The 24,956-nt window shown below is 38.5% G+C and overlaps 2 protein-coding genes and 1 non-coding gene across 6 annotated transcripts; all 3 read right to left on the bottom strand.

Annotated features, from left to right (window-relative positions):
* Positions 1–6,156: 6,156 nt before the first annotated feature.
* On the bottom strand, positions 6,157–6,240 carry TRNAL-CAA (transfer RNA leucine (anticodon CAA)). The gene has a single exon. It is a non-coding gene; the product is annotated as a tRNA-Leu (tRNA).
* Positions 6,241–11,325: 5,085 nt separating this feature from the next.
* LOC137718548 (protein DETOXIFICATION 48) lies at positions 11,326–13,573 on the bottom strand. The gene is made up of 2 exons (XM_068458100.2): positions 13,237–13,573; positions 11,326–13,015 (listed from the first exon to the last, which is right to left on the bottom strand). The coding sequence occupies exons 1-2, from the start codon at positions 13,393–13,395 to the stop codon at positions 11,531–11,533; spliced, it is 1,644 nt and encodes a 547-aa protein (XP_068314201.2). The 5' UTR covers positions 13,396–13,573; the 3' UTR covers positions 11,326–11,530.
* A 3,296-nt stretch (positions 13,574–16,869) lies between these two features.
* On the bottom strand, positions 16,870–24,633 carry LOC137718304 (sucrose transport protein SUC4). 4 transcript variants are annotated; one of them, XM_068457823.2, is made up of 6 exons: positions 23,818–24,627; positions 22,174–22,919; positions 21,598–21,661; positions 21,460–21,503; positions 20,351–20,510; positions 16,870–17,421 (listed from the first exon to the last, which is right to left on the bottom strand). In XM_068457823.2, the coding sequence occupies exons 1-5, from the start codon at positions 24,302–24,304 to the stop codon at positions 20,352–20,354; spliced, it is 1,500 nt and encodes a 499-aa protein (XP_068313924.2). In that variant the 5' UTR covers positions 24,305–24,627; the 3' UTR covers positions 16,870–17,421; position 20,351. The 4 variants fall into 4 exon arrangements, with proteins under 4 accessions (XP_068313924.2, XP_068313927.2, XP_068313926.2 ...); XM_068457826.2 differs by having other exon boundaries at positions 16,870–17,417; XM_068457825.2 differs by having other exon boundaries at positions 16,870–17,412.
* Between the last annotated feature and the right edge of the window lie 323 nt (positions 24,634–24,956).

The following is a 24,956-nucleotide window of genomic DNA, read 5'->3' as shown; positions in this document are numbered from 1 at the left end:
TGACCTGGTACAACAGATGAATTTGTTGTACCAGTAGAAGAGGAATGCCCCGTGCTCTCCTTTCCTAAGGCCTTCCTCGCCTCGGCCGGCGAAGTGAAGGATGAGAGTGTTATAGTTGAAGAAGTTCTTGTGGAGCTTCTGAACTTCTTCCCTTGAGGGCTCCCGATCGCCTCGGCTTAGCGTCTCGACGGCCCTTTTGTCAAATAGTGCCTTCAGGTCGAGAGGAGAAGGGTATCCGGAAAGGGCGGCATCAATAAGAAGGCCGGTTGGAGAAGTCCCAAGGATGGCTGAGATGTCGAGGACTGTGGGGCCGAGAGGGCCGAAGGGCAGGATCATGGTGTTGGTGGCCGAACACCATAAACTCAGGGCCGCCATGAGTAGTTCCTTATCCATGGCAATCTCCATGGTCGACAGAATAATGGCATCATAAATGTCGAGAGCTTTCCATTCCTTGCCAAAGAATGTGCTCATTTGGTCAACCCAGGCCGTGGTGGTCGAGGGCCAGGCTCCCTGAGGCCGCGCCAGAATCCACTTCGACCAGTCGAACCCCTACAGCAGGGGTATTAAACATTGCTCCTTGAGCAGATTAGTGACAGACGACGGCACTGCGTCTCTGAAGAGGGGACCCAGAATCTGGTAGGTGGTGGCCATGTCATTTTCAAACCGCAGCGTCTTGACGGCGCTCCGATCAATGAAATCCTTGCACTTATTAACCTCGTCAGAAAGCTTCGAAATAAAGGAGGCCATTAGTAGAGATGAGAGAATATGGTTTGGAAGAAGAAGATATTGTAGAAGGAAGAACTGGAAGGTTTTTGCTTGAACGAACAGGAATGATAAAATTGGGATTTTGGAATTTCTGAAGGCGTAAGATGCGAATGACAGAAGTGTGGGTATTTATAGGCTTTTCAGAATGAAGATCAAATGTCTGGAATTCGAAAAGCACTAGAATTCGAAAAGCACTGGTTCAAATTGGGGGGAAATTTAACCGGGAAAGGTTCCAATCATTTCGGATATTTTGGGAACCTGCGAAGATGGGATCGAGGAGTCGAAAATCCAGGACGCACGATTGCGTGCGGCGTCAGTTTTAATGCATTAATGAGGATAAGACGCTTCAGTTAGTGCATGGTTTCGAGGGCCATGATTGAAAGCTTTTAAGAGCGGCGGAGAATCGACACGTGGCTATACGTTGGGGGCAACGAAGAGAGTGCAATCATGTCTCATAAATGTGCAGGAGTAATAGTCATTAAGGAAGTAAAGTCCAAAAAAGCAATAGGCGTTTTCGCTTCTTCAAGGCCGAGGCCCGACCAAGAGTTAGCAGTCGGCGACCTCAGAAGCGAGGGGGCAATGTTTGGGCCCAAAATATTATTGTTGGGCCGAGCAGCAGGATGGGCTCGGCCCAAGGTAATGACAAATAATATGGGCCGAATAATAAATCCCGGGCCAGTTGGCAGGGTCGGCCAAATCCTATCCTAAGTAGTCCGGATAAATAGAAAAGGTCGAGGAAGTCCTGGTGCGACCAGGATTCTCGACCGGTAAGGAATAAAGCGTCGAAAAGAAGGAAAATTCAGAATCCCAGTGGGAGTAGGTTTGATCGAGTTAGAGTCGAAATGGGACAATGACTCCCAATCCAAATCAGAGTTGGTCTCAAGGAATGGGGTGCTATAAATACAAGAAATCATGCAACAGAAAAAACCCCTTCAAATCAGCATACAATTGCCCTGCGCAAAACCTCTTAAACACCTTGAGATTTTTCCTTTTCTTTTCCTGCCGACACCCTTCAGTTTGGATAAACAGCACTGTGGAAGCACCCGACGAGCATCTTCAGTTTGGATAAACAGCAATGCTGCCGCAGAATCAGCCGACCGAGAAGCACCTTCAGTTTGGATAAACAGCACTGCGTCGAGGTCGACCGGTTATCTATCTAAGTTTCGGCCGAGAAGGGTTTTCGAACCTTTGTTGGCAGAGGTCACCTTACTAGCCTCCTCGGCATAGTCAGGTGTTACGAATTGTATTACTCGGCGTACTGGACGCCGAGTGGTTTTATGATTGGATACTCGCAGGTAAGTTTCAGGGTTCGGCATTCCGACGGCCGAACTACATTTACCATCAAGACATACATCACGTTTGAGTACCTGTGCCCATATAGTTTGGTCTCGATTCGACGTGCTTATACTCTTACGAATATAATCACAGTGACCGAATCGGGCTCCGACGATTTGTGAACTCCGCAGAATTAGTAGCCTTGTCTTCAGGCTGTAGAACCCAGAGACCAAGAGTGTTCCTTCCTCGGTCGCAATCGCAAGATAGAGAAGTCAACAACGCGCTCAACGCGACATCAACAAATTTTACTGCTCGGCCAAGCTCGGCCGACCAGTTGGCACGCCCCGCATTCGATCGAATGACGTAGTTAGCTTACTAGTTACTTGGCCTGCGCGCCACGTAGGTTTTGTAATTTTTAGAGTCAATAGTATGTCACTACCGTATATCACTGTGATGCGCGTTTCACTTCCAAGTCTTAGGAAGTCTTCTTGAAAGCCATGGGTACTAAGTTGTTATCTAATACCACATTTACCCTCAGACTAATGGCCAGTCTGAACGAACTATCTAGATTTTTGTGGACATGTTGTGTTTTATTCGTTTGGTAAGTTTAGCATGATTATGACTGACACATATCCCTATTAGAGTTGCATGTAACTACATTTACAACTTTCAGTTTTGGGAATGGCACCGTTTGAGACATTGTTTAGAGTCTATGCACAGTATATAATTGAAATAATAGTATTGCGAACAGGTGTTCGAATGATTAAGATTACAATTTAGGAAATTGTATGCTATTGGCGTTGTCGCTTGAGTGGGTAATACGTGAGCACAATCAAGGCTTTGATCAGACGATGTATATGTGTTTCCTAATGAGGGGCAAGATGGTAATATTGCACCCTCAGGAATTTTTTACTCGCTTATCGGGACAACAGTGAGTTATCGATATTACGGGCTCCAGATTGTAGTGTCGATAACTTATTCGTCAGATTCGTTAAGCAAGTGGACAAGTAGGCCCATCTACGTTAGTATTTTTATTTAATCATTTAGTTATTTATTTATGGTTTAGGCTTAACCTGAAGGTACTGCACACTTATTATTGGAGTACATGACGTTACGAGTACCTAGGTGAAATTTTTCCATGTTCAGTTTTGATTTTAGTATAACAATTTTAATTTTACATTATTATATACATATTTTGGAGTTATGTTACTTTATACCTATTTTTTATTTTATGTTTTTATAAAGGTACTATTTTATAGTTTTGTACTGAATGAGAAGGAAGTATTGGTTTGGAGGCACGAAAGAAGAATCAGCGAAATCTGTGGAGCCAAAAATAATCACAAGGCGACATGTGGAATTTTGGATAGAAGAGGGCCAAAATACCCTTGAGGCATACCGGGATTCCTACGCGCGAGCAGCGGGCAATCATCCCTCAACCAAGTCAAAAGTGCCTAAAATAGGTAACAAATTCAAAACTATTTCATCCACCCTCATCCTATATTCTCCACAAGGTAATTATTCCATAACTCCCAAAACATTTCTTTTAAATTATGTTAATTAGTTAATTAATGGATTTATTACCTAATTAATCTATTAATGGCTAATTAACTACAAATTACACCAAAAAAATACCACAAATGGCCGGTCCATATTCTCCTAATAGGGCCGGCCATATCCCTATAAATAGTTCTCCATTCTCTCCAAAAACGATTCCAAGTCTCATGCAAAACTCTACAAAATTCTCCAAACACTCTTCCCTCAAATTTCTAACTTTGGCATCAGAGGTCCTTCAGCCAAAGCCCCTATAGTTTATCGTGGGCGCGTGAGGCTTTTTGGCCAGGACCAAAGATGTGATTTGTTTTGTAGGTGCAATTTTGTCCAAGAAGGAGAAGGCGGAAATTTGGATCCACAAATTGGTGCTTTCATTGAGAGTTGAGTCTCATACTCGTAGAAGACTCTCGCATCCAAGGTTTTCTATTTTCTTGTCCATTTGTAGATTTCTCGTACGTTCTTATTATTAGAATTTTTTATTTGCAAAAATTCTTTGATAAAACGTAAAAGAGAAGTATAATGGTTAGAAATTTAGAAATTTCAACAAATGAAAATTTCAACACTTAAGAGATAGGACCATGGCGATCCATGAGGTTAAATGTCACAATAGGTGGAGCGGCACCACCACCACGGGAACCACCGCGGTGGCTACCACTGTAGCCACCCACGACGAGGTCCATGGGGTCACCACCATGGCTCGAGTCGTGTCATCCAAGGCGGCTCATGGCATTAAGGCCAAGGCCCAAGCTATGTCACTCCACGCCCAACGCGTTGCCAAGCTGAGCCCAAGCCTCGCACCCGCGTGCATCATACGCCGAGCAGCCCACTCCCGTGGCCTATCCTGCTCCAGCCGAGCAGCCCACTCTTGTGGCCCAGCCTACTCTAACCGAGTAGCCTGCTCCCGTGGCCCAACCTGCTCCCGCGGCATTCCAAGCAGCCCAAATCGCCCCAAGACTATCTCAACCATCCGGACTAACCATTGAGTCGGGGGCATTTTCACCATGTTTCTTCACAGATTTGACATTTCCCAATTTAAATCTCGTGCCTGGAGCCTACCATACTTCCACTGCTCAAGGAGGCATATTCCTTCCAAGCTCTTCTAATCCAAACAGCGAACAACACTTGTCTCGACAAGTCATAGAGTTGACGAGTGCCCTTGCACAACAGACAACCTTGGTGAATTAACTCTTACAACACACCAAGATCCAACGTGCACTGGACGAGGTGTCCCGAAGAAAGATAAGGGTAGATGAATCTCTCTACCAGCGTCCCGGTAAGCAGCCACTTGACTAGTCATGAACCGAGCTTTCTAACGGAGTACACTCCCGACTAGACCCCCGAAATAGCGTATACTCTCGTTTTAGCACGTGGAGGAGCGTGCACTCTTAGTTAGGCCCACGGATAAACATACACTCACGGTTAAGACCACACTCCGATAATCAACATGAGCAACCTTCCAGACGAAGTGTTCATTCACATCAAGGCCCACAAGGAGCATTATTCACCTCACATCAGAGTAGGCAACACAGTGGACAGAGAGAAGCAGTCACTCAATCCAGCTCAAGTTCAACCAGCAGCTTGGGGGTTACCCGCTTGCCTGCTAGGAACATACCACACCCACCGCAGCTGTGGAATAGACGAGCCAAACACATGGAAGAGCAGCCTAGACCGGGGGCAGCCGAAAGCTCTGCCACCCCTAACAAAAGCAAATTCAGGAAGAAGTAGAAAGGCTCATGACTGAGCGATTGCACAATTTCCCACTCAATGAAGCCATTGACAAGGCGCTCCGATGAGACATAACCAACATAAGCGAGTCATCTTTCAATGACAAGATCGAGCAGACGAGACTACCTTATATAGATTGCTGAATATAAAGACTACTTCTGTTCCAACAAATGTAGCAACTCAGCCTAATAGCACGCAGGGGTAAACGAGTACCAGAAGGACACTCCAACCCAATTACCAAGAACCGATGACATGCTAAGGATTATTTCGATTTTCCCAGCAATCCATTTTTCCTCAGCTGCACTCACGACAATGATTTCCATACTCTCCAGTGCGAGAGGATAAACTAATTGCTCTCCAGTGCGATAGGGTCGGCCATATCCCTATAAATAGCTCTCCATTCTCTCCAAAGGAGGAAGAGTAATGAAAAAAGGAGTTGTCATTAAGCCAACTAAAATGAGGAGTTGGCCGCGAAGAGCAGGAATTTTGGTTTAGTTTCTGTGTGAGAAAGAAAAAGGAAAGCGAGTAGGGTTTGTACTGTGTAGGTTTTACTAATCATAACCTCAGCTGCCACTTAGTACTATGGTCTAGTAGTATTCCACTTCACTTCTAAGTGAGAGGTCTTAAGTTCACCTCTTGCCACGGATTAATTTGAATCTCATTATGCTAGTCCATTATAAGATTTAGCTCATCACCTCTCCTTAAAGTAGATAATATCGTTTGTTTAAAACAAAAAAAACAAAAAAAATCACAACCTCAACTCACAATCAACAAATTAGTCATTTATGTCTTTGGGATCTGGATATAAAGAAATGAAATTAAAAAAATTAAAACAGCAAATGTCAGAAGTGGGATTTGAACCCACGCCCTCGTTAGAGGACCAGAACTTGAGTCTGGCGCCTTAGACCACTCGGCCATCCTGACCATGCTTTGTTTATATTATCTTATCCCATATATTAACATTAACATTAGAAGGATGAACGTGAATTCGACTTTCGGTTTGTATACTTTCAAGTACTCGTAGTTCGACTTAGCACAAGAAAAACGAAACACCCCCATATTTTATTGAGATTAATTATCGTATGACGATCAAGTCCCACCAAATTAAAGATCAAAGGCTCGAAATATTCATTGAGATTGATTTCAATATTCAAGTATTGTCTTATTTGAAAACAAAGTCGTAGTAAGATGATGCAAATCGGGTGAATGTTTCTTCATTAATCACTTGAGTTCGAAACCTGTTGCTACTCTCTTTTATTTAAATACTTACAAAAATAATGTTTTAATAAAATCATGGTTGTTGGCTACCAAATATAGATAGAACACTTTTAAAAACTTTACCAAGTTTACGTAGGTGTCTTCCACCAAAAAACTCAAAAATTAAAGTTTAATTGGCATATTTTTTTAAAATCCAGAGAACTATCCAATCTTTGGGAGTGATTTTAGATTGGTTATAACCTTTTAAAATATTCCAAATATTTATATAACATTTTCAAAAATAGACATTTGTTAGGCTCACTTGCGTTAAGTGATGTTGGGGACAATTATTAAAGTAGTTTTTTATCCTCAAGTCATTTTTGGTGCTTTCAATCTTCATATTAACGCAGTTTAGTTAAGCAAATTTGTGACTTAACTTGACTAAAAGGAGTCTATTTGAGGAATTATAGAGAGCAACTTTAGTCCACCTTATCATTTAATATTAGAAACATCATCATTTAATGTTGGTAAAGTCCTTATTTAACGTATGTGACCTGACTCAATGTCTAATTTTTAAAACGTTAGGTAGTTATTTGGAATGTTTTAAAAAACTGAGACTAATTTGAAATCACAAAAAAAAAAAAAGTATTTATATGTACTTAACTTTTTTTAAATTCGTATTGCGTTTAAAATAAAGAAAAAGACAGAATTAAATAATTTTGAGCTTGCAACACAATACAACCTGTAATTCTTTGCCACAAATGCATGGTGTTCATGGAGTAATACTAGGATGGCTATATTATTATATCAATCCGATCACAAAGAAGATAAGGAAAGCTGATGAGAGGAGAAGTGGGTTTCAAGCGCTACGTGCTGGAAATTTGAATATGCAAAAGTTAAAAGAGTAAATATAAAAAGGAAATATGGGACATCATTTATTTAACACTTAAGTAACACATAATATGTCACTTACTATTGTCTAGTGATATTACTCTTCACTTGTAAGTGAGAGGTTTTAGGTTCGATTCTCGTCCAAACAAATTTGAACCATGTTATTGCTAGCCCATTTTGAGGCTAAGCTCATCCTCACCCCTTTAATGTAGAAATATCGTTTGTTCAAAAAAATAAAAAAAAGTAACACGTAATATAATTCATGTTTTAGAGTATGTTGTAATATTAATACGTCTATGATGTAATCATTAATGTTCATAATGTAAGTAATCATGTCTAAGTATAATAATTTACCTTGACAATGTAATAGGACGTCTACAACGTATCTGCTAACCTTTTTTTTATTTTTTATAATATATTCGGTATTATGTACATTAAGAGATAGGAGAGCGGGTTAAACCTTACAATGGACTAGCCATAATAATTTGGTTCGAATTTTCCGTTGGCGGAAATCGAATCTGAGACACTCTTCCTCAACGGAAATCGAATCTGAGACACTCTTCCTTATAAGTGAAGAGAAATATCATTAGGCTTTAATACTAAGTGATAACTTGTAATCGCAAATACCGACATGTTATAGTAATAACAACATCATTTGTATTTTAAATTATAACCATACTATAGTCACATTACATTGTAAATGTAAAATATTATATTTGGACGTGATTGCATATGTTGACAACATTTAATTAAAAGGTAACGGTACTCTTTTTTAAAGGGTACTGTAAAATTTCCTACAGTATATCACTACTTAAAATAAGCATCAAATGGTGGCAATGAAGAGAGTTGCTCAAAGAGATCACTACTGGATATGTTATATATGCTCGTGGTGCTTGCTGTGAAACTAATTTTGTTGCTAATTATATTAGCTCCCTTTGCCTGGCATCTTATGGTTCCCTGATTTCATCGAAATGTTTGTTTCAATCCAATTCCAATTAATCAATTAACAGTCGTCTATTGTATAAAAAATAATAATAAGAAAATTGGGAAATGCCGAAATGGCCTTTCCCTATATTATTTCTAAGTTGAAGACATTATATATTTACAAGACATGAATTAAATTATGGAATATACGAAAGAGAAAATTTTTCATGTGAAAAATGGAGGGAAGTTGCTAGGCAGGGTTAAGATAGGTTGTGGGGAGTGGAAACTGCCGTAGAGGAGAAATTTTTAGTTGTGACGGGAATAAAAGTGGTACACTACGTGTTTTAATTAATAGAAATTGTGGGAAATTTTATTTTTTAAGTTATTAACCTTTTTGCACACATATCCCACCATTTGTTTAGTGACACGTGATGTATCATCCCGTGTACCGGTCACACTGAAAAATCTCTCGTCGCAGAGCCACTGCTGCAATTTTTGTCATTTGTAGATTAAATTAGCAAATCAAATGAGGTGTCACCAATAGAAAATGAGCACGTTTATCAACGATTAAGTAATAATCCAATCACCAACTTCCATTTCATTTAGTTTACAAAATTTAATTTACAAATTTAGTTTCCCTAGCATTACTCCATGGAAGTACAGAAGCAATAATAGATGTATTCTTTTTCTTCAATTAGAATCTGGGGCCACTCACACCCCATCCAATGTATTAGGAAGAGATTTTTTTAGTGTATTTAGAACACAGATACGTATGTTATATATTATCATACAAAGAGAGAGAAACACTTGTCAAAAAAATTATTTCCACTTATATAATAAACATATGTCATACCGCTCATTGTTTCGGGTTTGGGCACATTGAAAGTCTCTCCTTCTATGGATACTTCTCTACCGCCAGTTACTGTCATCATTTTACTCTCTCTCTCTCTCTCTCTCTCTCTCATGGTGTTAACTTCTGTGTTTTTAGGTTTGGCTTTTGTTTACTTTTCAACTTGGTATAATTGCTTCACGATGCTAGCAAAGTGTGCTGAGTTGAATCCTAGAAGGACAATCACTTATTATATATGGAGAATTTCAAAGTGAAACCCTTTCAAAAAATCAACAAAAGAAGCTTGTCATAAGCACATAAAATAATATCAAACAAACCAGATGCATGCATGTGAGAAAGATTTTTGCATGCTTGAAACTCCAAGCACTATAACAAGAGGAATTTTGTATCCCAAGACGAGAATTCGAACTAGGCTGCAAATGAACGAGTATATTATTATGGACAACTAGTTTAACTCACATTATGAATGTATGTGTATTCTTTTTTTATATGCAAGAAGGTGAATTTGAAATTAGGTATAGAAGAAGGAGCAGATAGTTATATTTTGGAAAAATTAGTATCCGGTCACTAGGTTCTAATATTTATTGACTAAGATCTTATCAGTTTTTAGATTTTGATCAAAGTCCCTAGCATTAATATATTAATAAATTACATGTAAGTTACATAATTTTTATAATAAAAATTAGTAATTGATTTAGAGTTTTAATACTAACACCCTTATTAAACTCCTAATTAATTTTCAATTCAAACATTTTTCAAAATATAAAAAATAAATTATAATAAGTTTTGAACCCATTAAATTAAATTTTCAAATTTTCAAATTTTCAATCTTATATGTATCCATTCTTAAATATACCAATTTGTTATATGAAAAATGTACCCTTTTTTTAATATAAAATGTACCCATTTTTTTTTTATATAAAACTCATTCAATCTTTTCTCTTATCTATTTTTAAACTTATATGGGTACATTCTATTTCGTTTATTTCAGAATGTATGCATGTCAAGTTTAACAGAAGAAATTTAATAATGTTATTAAGCCTAATATCTTCTTTTTTTTATTATTGTTTTTGAAGAATGTACCCATGTTTTGGTACAATAATTTTTTGGTTAGGTTAGATGAATGTACCCGTGTGTGTGTTTACACACACACACACAATATATTAGAGAGTATTTCATCTTTAAATTTTAATCCCATAAATTATGGGTTTTATTTAAAATCTCATTATATAAATAACTACAAATTTCATCTTTAATTTAATCCCTATATAGAAAGACATTATTACATTAATGTCAGAGACTTCGATAAAAAACTAAAAACCACTAAGATTTTAGTCAAAGAACATTAGTAGTTAGGGACTGCATTCAAAGTGTCCCTTATATTTATGAACCAAACAATCTGTCTATTCTATTTTTTTTTTCCTTACAAACAATAGCGTTAGTAGGTTGAATTGTTTTTTTTTAACAAAGTAGGTTAAATTGTTAAATGTTAAAAAAAATAAATAAATAAAGATAAGTAAGGATCAAATCCACACCACAATGTATATACATTATTACTTTATGCAGCGTCATCTACCTATTTAATTACATCTTTCTGAATATATCTTTGTAAAAGATTTTTTTTTTCCTTACAAACAATAGCGTTAGTAGGTTGAATTGTTTTTTTTTTTAACAAAGTAGGTTAAATTGTTAAATGTTAAAAAAAATAAATAAATAAAGATTAGTAAGGATCAAATCCACACCACAATGTATATACATTATTACTTTATGCAGCGTCATCTACCTATTTAATTACATCTTTCTGAATATATCTTTGTAAAAGGTATGGCATCTTGCATAAAATTATAAATAATAATGTCTAATTTTCCTTTTTAGACAGCAAGGTTGTCGCCTAATTTGGAATAGACCAAGAAGAAAGGTAGGCACATATCCTCTTTACCACGGCTCAAAATCAACCGACAACCGGACTACTCTCTCTCTCTCTCTCTCTCTCTCTCTCTCTCAACACACGCATCCACAAGATCAACACATGGAAAACTGATTAATAATTTAAAGTAGTTTCAGTCTATCATACAATGTTTGATTAATACAACTCGGAGAAGTAAAATACAAAAAAAAAAAATGGACATTATATTCAAGAGAGAAAATATAAAAGAAGATTCTTATACAGTAGCTCATGTTGGGGGGAACTCTGATACATAAGTTTTCACATAAAGTTGCTCAAGAAGGGAAATAAAAAATGGGAAGCTAACTAGCTAGGGTGAAACTAAATTAACTTTGATGATTAATTATATATTACTAACTCACATTACTAGTGTTAATTTTGTAGTAGCTGGTGATATGATATGATGATCATACAATAAGAGGGTCTGTTTCAAGCGCTTCTGATGACTTGACAACCTCATCATCTTCCAAGTTGGGATCCTGGTGATCTGAACTTGGTGATGGCCGTGGTGATGATATTGGTAATATTGAAGAAGTTGTAGAAGCAGAAGAAGCTTGGGTGAGATCATTTGCTCTTTTGACCTGAAGATTCCAATCTGTTGTGCAAAGGACATAAAACATGAGCAAAGCACAAGAGCCTTGAGCTGCAAGCAATCCAAGCCACAGCCCTGCAAACCCCATTTTCATCACGAACCCCATCAGCATCGCCACCGGCATTCCCACCAAGTAAAATGACCCCAAGTTTATGTTGGCTCCAATCGTAGGTCTCGCACTTCCCCTCAGAACACCGCAGCCGGTGGTTTGCGGGCAGTTTCCGAGCTCGCACAGCCCTGCTATCGGCAATGCAGTCGCCGTGAGCTTGAGTATCTCGGCGTCATTAGTGAAGAATCTCCCCCATTGGTGCCTCATCAATGTTGTGAACAGCATGGCTAAAAGGCCTAAAGCCACTGAACAACCGAGCGAGACGATCATGGAAATGCGCGCTCGTGAGGGTCGATTAGCGCCCAACTCATTCCCAACTCTCGTGGAGACGCCGAGGCTAAGCGACGAAGGGAACACGTAGACAAGAGAGGTGGTCTGGATAAGTATTCCCATTGAAGAAATGGTGGCTTTCGGGTTGGCTAACAGTCCGCACAGCATTATCATGAACTCATACCACCACCATTCGAGGCAAACGGAGATGCAGGTCGGGATAGCGAGCGCAAGCAAATATGACCAGCCGCGGAGGCAATCAGCGCTGGGACAAACCCACGAGTCCTTATAAACATTGGAGAAGTACGTGAAGGAGAAGAGCAGGATGAAGAGGTTGAGATTAGTCCAAACCATGGCTATGGCCACTCCGGAAATCCCCATTTGGAATTTAACGACTAGGAGGAAGTTTAGAGGGATGTGGAGGAGGACAGAGATGGCGGAGCAGTAGGTCACTGGCAATGTGATGTTTTGGGTGCGGAGATAAATTCTGAGGGGGTGGAGAAGAGAGAGAAAGAAGAGGTCAGGAGTGGAAAAGAGGATGAAAGTGTGGGCGACGGAGGAAATCTCTTCGTCCTGGCCAAACCAGAGGAGAACTCTTTTCATGTTGAACCACATCAAGGAGATGGGGAGGGAGGTAGAGAGAAGAAGGAGGACGGTTCTCTGAAGGGTTAGGCCAAGGAGCTTCATCTGTTTGGCCCCGTAAGCTTGCCCGCAGATGGGTTCCATTCCCATGGCGAGGCCGGAGATGACAGAGTAGCCGGTGATGTTGGCAAACCCAATTGAGAGAGAGCCGCCGGCGAGCTCAAGCTCACCGAGATATCCTAGAAAAAGCATGGAGATCATGGCTCTTGAGTAGAGAAGTAGGCCTGTCATGGTTGATGGACCTGAGATCTTCCCTATTGCCTTGATTTCTTGTACAGCCTGAAAAAATGAACAAAAAGAAAGAAAGCAAGAACTAACACATGTTAATTAATTGTTTTATCTCTAATCGCCGTCAGGCTGGCGCAGGTCCAAACATTATTAATTAATTTAAAACAAGAGCTGTATAGATAAACTTTTTTTTGTATGATTGTTACTGCTTTTAAATGTTTTTGGTTTTGTTGTACGATGAAAATGATTGTAGGGTTTTTGTTTGTATGTACCTCTGAGAGAGTAGGCCATCTGCGGAGCGCTTTATCGTCGTCTTCAACAAAAACATCAGAACAGTGAAGGTCGTCGATGGTTTTGTTGGAGGTTTCGATGAAATTGGTTCTGTTGGGAGAAAGAAGTGGGGAGGAAGAAGAAGGCTTTGGGTTGCACATGATTGATTACCTTAATTTGCTAAGATAAAGCTAATGATGTTTTGGATAATATTTTAATGAGCAAGTGTGGGAAGAAATAGTACTAAGGACCCTGTATTTTGTTTTTGGTTGGAGGGATTTGAATGTGAGAAGGGGAAGTAGGGGAGGAGGTTTTATATACACATGGAAGGAGTTGGCCACAATTTTTTCTTTCATGAACGTGTCAATATATCCAAGGAGAACACGCAGAGGGAAAAAGTGTCCTCCCAAAAATGCTTTGAAAGGATTCATTCAGCCAAAAAGATAAAATGGAAAAAAGATAAAAATCGAAAGAAAATTGCTCATGGGGAGGTTGTGTGGGGGCCGAATTTCCATTCTTCCCTAATTTTTAGCCCTCCTCCCTCTCTCTCTCTCTCTCTCTAAAAATATTAGGTTAGTCACTTCATTTTGTTTTGCTATTGTATGGAAGTTTGAAAAAGTTTGGGTGGAGAAACTTAAAGAAATAAGGCAAGTGAAAACCCAGAAAAGGTAATTGGTTGCTTTTGACCGCCATGCATACACATATTCTGTTTAGTTTTGATGATAATTGTACCCCCATTTTGGCACTTTGTCAATAGTGGGATTAACTTGGTGTTGATGCATACACGGTTAAACTTTTTGCTTAAGTGGATAATCTTTTTTAAACCCCTCCCCCCAATCTTTAACTTGAATTGGGATCTGGTTTTCTCTACCAATAAAGTAAACAAGTTTATCTTTAATTAGGATGCCATTGCCAAGTGGGATTGGTAGCAAAAAATTCCCTTTAATTTATTGGTTGCTTGCTTGAGAAATGACAAGAGCCTATAAGTTGGTTGTGTATTGTTGTCTTTGAGAATATGGGCAACAACTGCAACTGCTAGCTAACTTGTGGGCAGCAAACATGTTTGCATGTTTGAACTTTTAGCCATGCATGTTTTGCATATTGGAACAAAACACATGTAGCAACACCCATTATCAGCAAAACTCTTTGCTGTCTTCAACTATTTGATTAGAACACATCGACACATGACTAACTAGCTTCTGACTAGTTAGCTCAAGTTGAGAGGTGCCAAAGCTTGTATGCAAAACCTGTTCTAGGCCCTCCCACCCCACTCAGGAGGATTTAAAGACATGGGTTTTGAAGTCAATCAAATATTATAACTTGTGGTAGAGTTTGTTTCCCTTCAAAGTGGCTTTGATTTCATGATCCATTTTTTAAGATCCCAATCGCATATGAAAAGTAGTAATCACTTTGGTAAAAAAGATAAATCGTCGTCCTTCTTTGGTGCAACGCTAATTAGGGCTTCGTTTGGTGCGAGGATTGGTATCTAGTACAGTTATGTCCCTTAAATTCTCACATTTATAAAGTGTACTTGTTTTCTCTATTATGTCGTTTAAGGAGCTTAGTCTCATCATTGTTAAGTTCATCAAGCATGAGACAACACAATTATTCAGTTGATCATGTGCGGTTAAGTTTCACTTCCCAGACAAGACCTGGATGAGTAGGGCCTTTACGGGCCCTTGCTATCACTCTATTGAGAGATGTTGCTCGAACTTTTTTCATGCACTCAAACTCAAGCCACATAGATGAGGTTGCTGGTTTAGGACGAAAACAAGAAATAGAGACTTGAGACGGGATAAAAGGTATCAACCACCAGAAAGACTGAGCATCAAGATTTGCTTAGTTTGCCGGTAAATTGGGGCATAACCTAATTTAACTAAACAAGCGGGATTTTGGTTTTTGTTTTGGGGAAGGGTTTTGTCCAAGTGAGGAGAATGTGTGGCAAATCTAAACTCATCTTCTGTTGCACCTTTTTCATTATATTTTTATATGTAACAAATAAATAGATGGATAATTATGTAGGCGGATATATCATATATGTTGATGGGTATGTTGGAGGTTGGTGTTGTGTGATGGAATGGAATGGACCACTGAAATGGATTGTAATGGATGAGAGACAGAGAGAGAGAGAGAGAGAGAGAGAGAGAGAGAGAGATCGCTCTGTGTGTGGGTTTGGAGAAGAGGCAGGCAGATGGGAGAAAGGGAACACTGAGAGACAATTACGTGCTCAACTTACGACCGTTTAATTTGTATCCTCTTCTCACAACAGAGATGAGTCTGTCTCTCTGTGGGAGAGAGCCTTGGCTCTCTCTCTCTCTCTCTGCGTCTGTTTCCTGCTCTGCCTCTCTGCCTGCTACCACCAGCCCAAACAAGCAGTGATCGATACTGAGCAAGTAAAACTTTTTCCCACCTCCCATTTTGAGACACAGTTACTTTACAACAAGAAGCCACGTAACAGTATCTCAAGTCAATCATACACCGACATAAATGTAACTATTTTGGTATCTCAAATCAACTATGCACTGTTCACACGATTTAACTTTCTAATATAACATTACATGATTGTGTTGGAATCATGCACTGACATAAATGTAACTGTTTTGGTATCTCAAATTAACTATGCACTGTCACACGATTTAACTTTCTAATTTAACATTGCATGATTGTGTTGGTGTATACAATGACAGAGTGACAACTCCGTCGCATGGAAGTCCATCTCTCCTCTTTGAGTGACTCCAAGAGACGGAGAAACTTGAAGAAAGAAAGAATCAGATTTCATTTGTTGGCTTGCATTGTAGAGATTTTATTGCATCCCAGAAACCCATAACCCCCGCCCATGTCAGATTCTCCATGTGTATCGAGCTCAATGAGTTTTTTTTTTTTTTTTTCCTGTAGAGAAGGATGAGAATTGAGAGGTGCGTGTCAAAAGCAACAAATCCAATGGACCAAAATGAGTAAAAACTGCAAATTAAAATCCAAAAGGTATGCATAGAGTTGCTCAACTGCAACTTTACCGATCAATCATGCATACAAATATTATATATATATATATATATATATATATATATATATCTGTGTGTGTGTATTTTTTTTCTTACAAAATATAGATTTTTGTCACATTCTTCTGTCACACATTTTGTAATCTTTGATATGAAAAGTGTAAAGGATTCACGGGTCATTTTTTAGGTGTATTATTCATGTACGAACGGTAATTTAAACACAAAAATGGTTTTCCTTCCAATTGGCAAAAAACAAACCCATTTCGAATTTAGCATCTTAATTGGGAAGTGTGGTCTCATTCACTCTCACCCAAAATACAAATTCCACCAGTTTGTATCAACCCAAGTTGTTGTTATAGTGGGGTTTTATACTTGTATACTTACACTCAATCAAGAATTTCAGAATTTTTGTTACCAACAAAAAAAAAAAAAAAAAAAAAAGGAATTTCAAAATTTTGGTGGGGCATCAACCACATAAGTGCGCTTTTGGTTACTTAGTGACTAGAAATGTATGGTCACTCACTCGTAGTTATAGATTTGACGTTAAATATGAAGAAGAATACTATTAGAACGTAATACTAATTGTCAAACGCATCATTATAATATTAAATAAAAAGATTAGTGATCACAAAAAAATAAAAAAAAAATGACTCTGCTTCACCCATATCATAACAAAATAAATATACAAATTCCAATGCAAGTTTTTGGGGAGAGGATTTATGCAATGATAGGACTTCTTGGGATTTGACACTAGAAATAAAAAGATTATATTCCTCTTAAAAAAAACCACCAACAAATTCACAGATTCTCCTCTCAAGAGAGCTTTTCCCTTGCCTTTCCTGGAAAATCTGACACGCTTAAATCTCTCTCAAAAACAATGTACCACTATACTGTAAAGGCCTTGTGTTCTGCATGCTTAAATCTTTTATTTCCAGAAGCCACTGTGTTCCCCATACCACTCTGCACTCATTAATCTACCTTCATTTTGGACCATAACAACACTTACATCTAAAACTGAACGGATTTTGTCGTCAGCGCGCGAGTGGGCGATTCCCGGCTGTTTGACACACTCACGCCTGAGCAACTAATCCAAATATTCTTCAATAGTGAAATGGATGGCACCCGAGAGATTTACTTTACTTTTTCCCTCTTTCTTTTCTTTCTAATACTTGTAAAAGCCTGTCCTGTCTAGCAAACAATGCACCGGATGATTAAAAGCAGACAGAGTGATAAAAGCAATGAAGGCAAGAATTTATTCCAAGGTCCAGATACAAAGAAGAAAATAAGTTTTAATTTAATTAATAATATTAATGAATTTAAACAAAAAGAACAGGAAAAAAGAGAATAAACAGCAAACCCATCACAAGAAAGAAAACTTCCAACAAAAATAAAATAAAATAAAATCAGAGAGAATAAAAAGGCATTGTCTCCATCAAGGTTTGAATCAGTACATTTCATTTTACCCATATTCATACAACAAAGTCCATGCACAAAACGCATGAGATTCCAATACCTTGTAATCGGACCACCGTCGCCCAATCGAAGCTTCGACCGAAAGTAAAATATGATATTTTCGTGACGAATAATTCTTAAACAGCCGAAACATGTTTCTTTGGTTGGCAGCAAATTAGCGTTGGATTAATTTCGGAATCTACGGCTGAGAGAGGCTGTACCTACTTTTCCATGGCAATTTGCCACAATCCCGCAGATGGGACTGATTTTCGTTCAAGAAATTCTCCACTAATTGTAGACAACTTATCTCGCCGGGCACGAATCGACATCTATTACATCAGCTATTACATCAACATATTTTCGCAGCCAGCGTCCGCGAACAACTAGAACAACTAGGAGGTGGATTGTTTGCCCTCCCATCACCATACTTTCCTTATGCTTGTGTGGTCGCGGTTAAGCCATATCAACATTTTATATTAATTTTTTATAGAAATAATAAGACAAAAGGTAATACGAATATAAAATGTTGACGTGTCTTAACCGTGACCACATAAACAGAAGGGCATGGGGAGAGTATGGAAATGGGAGGGCAGACAATCCACCTCCGAACAACTATCGCTTTGTGACAAACTTGTTTCCCACGACACTTCTAAAAACAGCAATGTCTAACTTCACCTGTTCTAAGGAGAGTGTAGTCAAACTAAGATTTTAAAGGATTTTAAAAATGATAGATTCTATAAGATTAAAGAGGATTAAAGACTCCAACAAAATTCATATGGATTTTAAAGAATTTGAATGGATTGTGGTGGAAAGATTTGAAATCCTAAAAGGATGAGGTTGGATTCTTTTTAGTCTTGGTTATAGCTCTCAAATCCCACAAAATCCACAACTTATTGAAATCCTCCAAAATTTTAATTTTTTTAATACATTTAAATTTGAATGGATTTTAAAATCTTTTAATTTTTTTTAATTAACATCACCCATTCTATATGGATTTCCCATGATCTATTCTAAAGTTGAGAACTGCTACAGTCACAGGTTTGACCCTTGATTTTGCTTTATTCACAGCACTACCATCACATTAAGGCTGGGTTGGGGTTTGGGCCGGTCACATTTTGTGCGGTGGGCTTAGTTCATTTCTTGATATAAGCCCAACCCTTAGGGAGTGAAAATGAAGATTTGCTTGGCCACTTTGATCAATTGATTACATCCAACAGAGAATTCATATAGAAAATGCAATCTAGAAAATTCATTCAGGTATAGTGTATAACTTGAAATGCAATCTAGAAGGATAAATGGAGTGACTTTTTCTTTGTTTTAAGTATTGACAGATGCTATTGAGGAACTGTCCACAAAAGAACTAATACAAAGTACTTTAAAAAGAGAGAACCATGTTATGCAGCTAATCAGTGTGTGTGAATGTTGTTCAGTGTGTCTAATCAGTGTGTGTGGATATTTAATTAGCTCGCAAAGTTTGTTTGTTCAATCCTTTGTTTGTTCCTGTGAATTTTGATTGTACTAAGCATGTCAAATTGCTATGGATTTGCTTTGTTTGTGAATTTCAGAAATTTGGATCGTTGGAGGGAGCAATTGGGCCGTTGGCTTTTTGAGGTATATTCAGTTACAGTAATTTTGTTACTGTATTTTTGAATTTTTATTATCAAAGAATTGTGATTTTGTTACCCTTATTTTTAGTTTTTCTCCTCTGTGAAATAGAGAATTGGGCCTCAAATTTTGGGGCATTCTCTAATTTTTGTGACTCTGTATTTTGGTGCATGCTCTAACTTTTGTGATGTGAGATCCCTGTAAGCGCCTCTAAACATTGATCATTTGTTTTGTTGATTAGTCTTAACGCCAATCCCTTACCCTAAGCTAGGCATCACAACATCTATAATTCTTTAATTCATTTATGAGAGCATTTTCGTACTGCTGTGCTATCGTTATTGTTTAATACACTGTTTAATTCGAATTTTGATATAAGTTTTCATTAGAATTTAGAACCTTTGTTATGATCAATAATGTATTGTTTTTCTGAAACGAAATGATGTATTGTTTTGGTCAAAGATGTATTGTTATGATCATTAGAATTACGTATACACTTGTGATTTAAATACCGCTGAATATTTAATATGCATTTGCAATTATTTTGGTAAAGAAATTGAAAAGGAATGTAAAGCCCTATTCCTTTTGCCTTTCATTTTTTCAGTTTGTTCTGTTAATGGTTAAGAAGACATGAATCACATGTATGTAAATATTGCAAATCGTATATATACATGGAACTTTTGACATGTTTTATATGGTTTAAAAACCCACAGCATCGCGCGGGCTTCATCGCTAGTGTGATTCTAACATAGGGATTTCACCAAGAGCCCAGCAGAAGATGATCATAAATTTTAAACAGGAATTGAATAAATTGTAGAAACTCAGATGTATATTTTGCTGAACCGAAGCACTTCACATGGTAATTGAGTTCAATATCCATATATTCGCTGGCGGGCCTTTAAATTATTTGAATATCTAAGAGAGAAAAATGGAAAGCAGCAAATTTCCAGAGCAAAAGGAACTTCAACTAATTGAGCTATGTTCAAATTTTCCCCAACTATTTGAGATTTTACCATCTCGGTGACGAAAAAAAGTAGAGTGAAAAGTAGGTACAACAGAATACCTCATGTGACAGCTCTGGGCTTTTGAGCAGTAGAACGTGGAATAGCCAAGATGGCCACCAGGCCGCTCGCTAAGGATGCAACTCCTGCCACGGCAAAGGCTGGAGCGTTTCCACCACCAAATAGCTGATCCCATGGTCCACTTCCTAGTGATACGACCACCTGTTCTCAAAAAACAAATATTCATGATCAAAACCAATATAACAAAGATGATAACTGTCATTCACAGAGAAGTTCATGGGAGCTCAATCAATATAACAAAGATGATTACAAGTGATATTATACACTAATCTACCATACTAAGGGGAGGGAGGAGGGTTTGAACCCGAGACGCAATGGGTTGAAGAGGAAGGCCCTAACCAACAATGCAATCTCCCACTTGCAATTATCGAGTAATTGTTATAATAAGAGAAAAAATAAATACGATTTTTTTTCAAAGCATACTCTTCAACTCAAGCATCGATGCTTTGCATAAGGGACCAACCCATACCTGAACAGCTGAACCATCACATCCTAGTAGCAGTTTTAAGGGGTTTTGTGAAACAGGGTATTGCTTCTTGGGTTGCGTCACTAATTCGTCCAAAAATGTGATAGTAGAAAACAATTCTGACTATGTTTCACATAATATAACAATGGAAAGGTACAGAGCTTAAAATCGATTTTTCGTAATCAATCAATTGGTTAGCGACTGCAAGTCCCAGGTGAGGAGATGCTCAACATGAAAAGGTGGTGCTTATTTTCAGAGCTAATAGGCTTGAAGAAGCAAACTCATACGTGTGTGTATACACAGAATACATAGAAGGTAGTGCTACGGGAAGAGGAAGACCAAACAACAACTTAGCTAGTGGTAATTAGGAAATATATCAAAACATATGACTTAAAATGAAAATTTAACCAATGATAGGTTATGACAAAGAATTAGGATGCATATAGACAACCCCAAAGTTGGGACAAGGTGCAGGTGAAACATATGTGCATGTATCGCTTCACGTTTGGTTGCTGATTGTAGAAGTGTAAATATAACCTTATACCAGTAACGCATTTCATGTTAATTTAGTTTCTACACAGAAGCGCACACATGCATTACTAAAAGGAAAATGAGTGTTCTTACCTGCGGGATTACTATTGCCAGATTCAGTACGCCCATTGATAAACCTACAAGAACCAAACATCAATGTAAGAAGTCCTACAGCTATAACTCCAACGAAAACTTTTTACCCACACCACCTTCTGTAAAAGAAATTCCCACCTTGGCCAAGTCCCAAAGACTCAATTCGAGATGAAACCAAAGCATACGGAACACTGTATGTGATCTGCAACAAAAATTCTGGTAATTTAAATTCGATTCGTAGACCAAGTTCACGCACAAAGCATAGCCATCCAATAATAATTGTGCAGTGAAAGACGTCCAAAAACAATAGATAACTTTCAAATCCACACAAAATTTTCAAAAAAACAAAAGAGAGAGTGATAAATAACACTTTCAAATCCACCCAAAATGTTTCAAAAACAAAAGAGAAAAGTGAAGTGACTTTTCTTTGAATGAAAAATTATTACTAGATAGGTCAAATTCTTACAGAGAAGATCCCAACTTGACACCCACTCCCATCTGACAGCAGCATATTTTATTCTGAAGCAAATTTTTATATTCTTTTGATCTAAAATTGCCATTATAGTATGCTTGATCAATCATTGGTTACCAAAAGCAAAAGATTGATCGTAAGCACTCTGCTCACAAAATTTAGCCCTGTTTGCCTTCTAACAGTGAAACATACATTGCCAAATAGAAGGCATCCATTGCACTCAACCAGGGATATAAGCTTACCGCCAATGGAACACCAAGAATTGCAAAAATAGCCAGTGCAGCTATCACAATGCCATCTGGAGGTGAATCATGGCCCACAACGCCAATACTTTTGTTCACAAATGTAATAACAAGCATCGCAAGAAAGCAAAGAGTCATGAGAATGCTTGAAATCCCCCACACAAAACCAGCCCCCCATTTCCTGCAAAGCTTCTCCATCAGCACAGAGGTTATACCAAGAACAACCGAATTCAACATCAGACCAAGAGCGCCCATTCTAACACCCGTACTATAATTTATCCCTTCATTTGGCTTGCCACCATAAATCTCTCGACCCATCCAATCAGTATCAAAAAGAAGAAATGGAAACCACCCAATCCAGTTTAGAGCAATAACAAGTAGGATTAACCATACAGACCCGGGGAAATATTTAAAAGCCCCAAACAGCTCCCAGAGAAAAGCTTCTTCAATATGACTTGACTGTCCTGGCCCTTCATCAGCAAAGGGTGTAGTTCTGTTACTTGAACCCAGAGGTATTTCCTGAGCTGCTGATATGCTTATACACGTAGTAATTGCAATGAAGGCAGTGTCGATGAAGAAAGCAGACTTGAGGTTTGCACAGTTAACATTGCATGCTGGGGTAATTGAAAATGGAAAAACCTTGAACAAGTAACTGAGTGATCCAATTGCATAGCCAAGAACATTGCCAACCGCCATAAACAGAGAGAAATAAGCGTTTGCCACTCGAGTTCTTCGATAATCCTTTTCTAACAAGAGAGAAATTAAGAAGGAAAATAAAGTGTTACTGGTTTTTATTTTGAAACTTTGAACATCAAGCACATTTGATATTATCCGGCAGATTGGCAGCTAAGTGATGTTCCTCAAAAGAACCAACCACACTCCATGCATCAATAATTTCTAGGTTTTGTTAGAAACCTCTGCAAGACTGCAACAAATTAAAATTCTAGCACTTGCAGACATAGTCTCTACACGATATTTGTGCAGGAGGTCTGTTCAATGTCCATCTCGCATATAGGAAAATATAAATAGCTTTCTTGCTACAATAGTAGCCATTATTCTGTATTGCATTCAAATATGCATACAAAGTACCAACCCCAAACTTAACAAGGATCTCGAGTTCGAGTTCTAAACTCTCAGGTTTAGGAACCGGTTTGAAACTAGGCCATCCAACAATCAAACACATAATTAGCAAATAAGTAGAGCCATAAACGGATAAGATGATCCGTGCCGTGCATCAAAAATTACACACGACTGCTTCTCGTTTATTACCACAGCATATAAAGTGGCTAAAATGGGTGGATTATCAATACCAAAGTTCCAAAATTAGGAAAATGTTTACAGTTTCAGCCTCCAGCAGATCATAAGAGACCTAATTTATGATGAGTTTTCAACAGCATTTTTTCACAGAATATAAATACATATTTGAAGTTAAAGTTATAAACAACCGCAAAATTCTTAAAAAATAATTCCAAAATTGACTAAAATTTGACTAAAGTCAATGGATTGAATAGTCTCTTACTACAGTCTAACGGTATCCCTGAGCAATTTAAACCTCGATACCAATTTATTCCCGCACACAGTGTAAATATATTGTTTTATCAAAAAAAGGAAAGTTGGCAAATTTAATAAATGGAAGGTTCATACCAGTGAGATCAGCGAGGAGAGCTCTACAAGGACCCTGAGTCACATTATTGGCCACGTCCAGAATCCAAAACCCGAACACGAATACGGCGATGGCTCTGGGCCTGATGCCGCCTCCTCTGTCACCGAGCAACCACCCGATATCGGCAGAGAAACCGATTATTAGAACGGAAACGGCGATACAGGCCGCTCCGACGACGATGAAGGGGCGCCGGCGACCGTATCGGCTTGTGCAGCGGTCGCTCATGTGTCCCACAAGGGGCTGGACCACAAGGCCCGATAACGGTCCACAGAGCCATATGATGCTGGCCCAAGCGTGAGGGATTCCGAGCTCTTGGACGTACGGAGTCAAGAGCGAGAGCTGTAGGGCCCACCCGAATTGGATTCCACACGCGACCGATGCCACTCGGAGGAGCTGCCGGAGTGGGATTCGGGTTCTGACCGCCGGTCGAGCCCTGACCCGGTGCCGGTCTGCTTCTAGAGCTGGCATGGCGACCGGTCCCCCCTCTCTCTCTCTCTCTCTCTCTCTAGCACTCTCAAATATATACCTTCCTTCTCTCTTTCAGCCTACAACTGTAATCGAAGTTTCTCTCTCTAGAAATGGAAGATGGAGTAAAGAGAGAGACAAGGTGGCGGTTTTTTGTTTGGCCGCGGCAACGTCAGCTGTGAAGTCACAGTGAAAGTGAAGTGGAAGGGTGTGCGAAGACGGAAATGCCCTTGAATTGTGATCAAATTTACGGAGACGACCTGGCAAAAGCAGTCACTATTTGAGTATTTGTCCAATTCAAGGAAAATATGTTCACAATTTTAATCGGAACCAAACATACTTATTTTGGCATGTGGTTTTATCTGCCACTTGTTGAATATGACATAAAGATTTTTTTTTTTGGTTTTGGAACAAATGATATTATATTAAGCGGATGGTGATGGCTTTAAACCCATAATGGATTAGTAATAATATGTTTCAAATTCATTTTTCGTGAGAATCGAACATAAAACATCTTACTTAAGCCTCCGCCTGAGCTCCATCTATACGCTAGGCTTCTGCTCGCCATCCAACTAACGCCTAGTACATGCTAAAACTTTGGTATTTATAGAGTTGGGCAAATAGTAGTATTTTTGTTATAAACCCTTCATGATTG

This window comes from Pyrus communis, chromosome 8 (assembly GCF_041283825.1).
Source record: "Pyrus communis isolate YQ-2024b chromosome 8, ASM4128382v1, whole genome shotgun sequence".
NCBI lineage: Eukaryota > Viridiplantae > Streptophyta > Magnoliopsida > Rosales > Rosaceae > Pyrus > Pyrus communis.
This window is presented reverse-complemented; position numbering and strand designations above follow the sequence as displayed.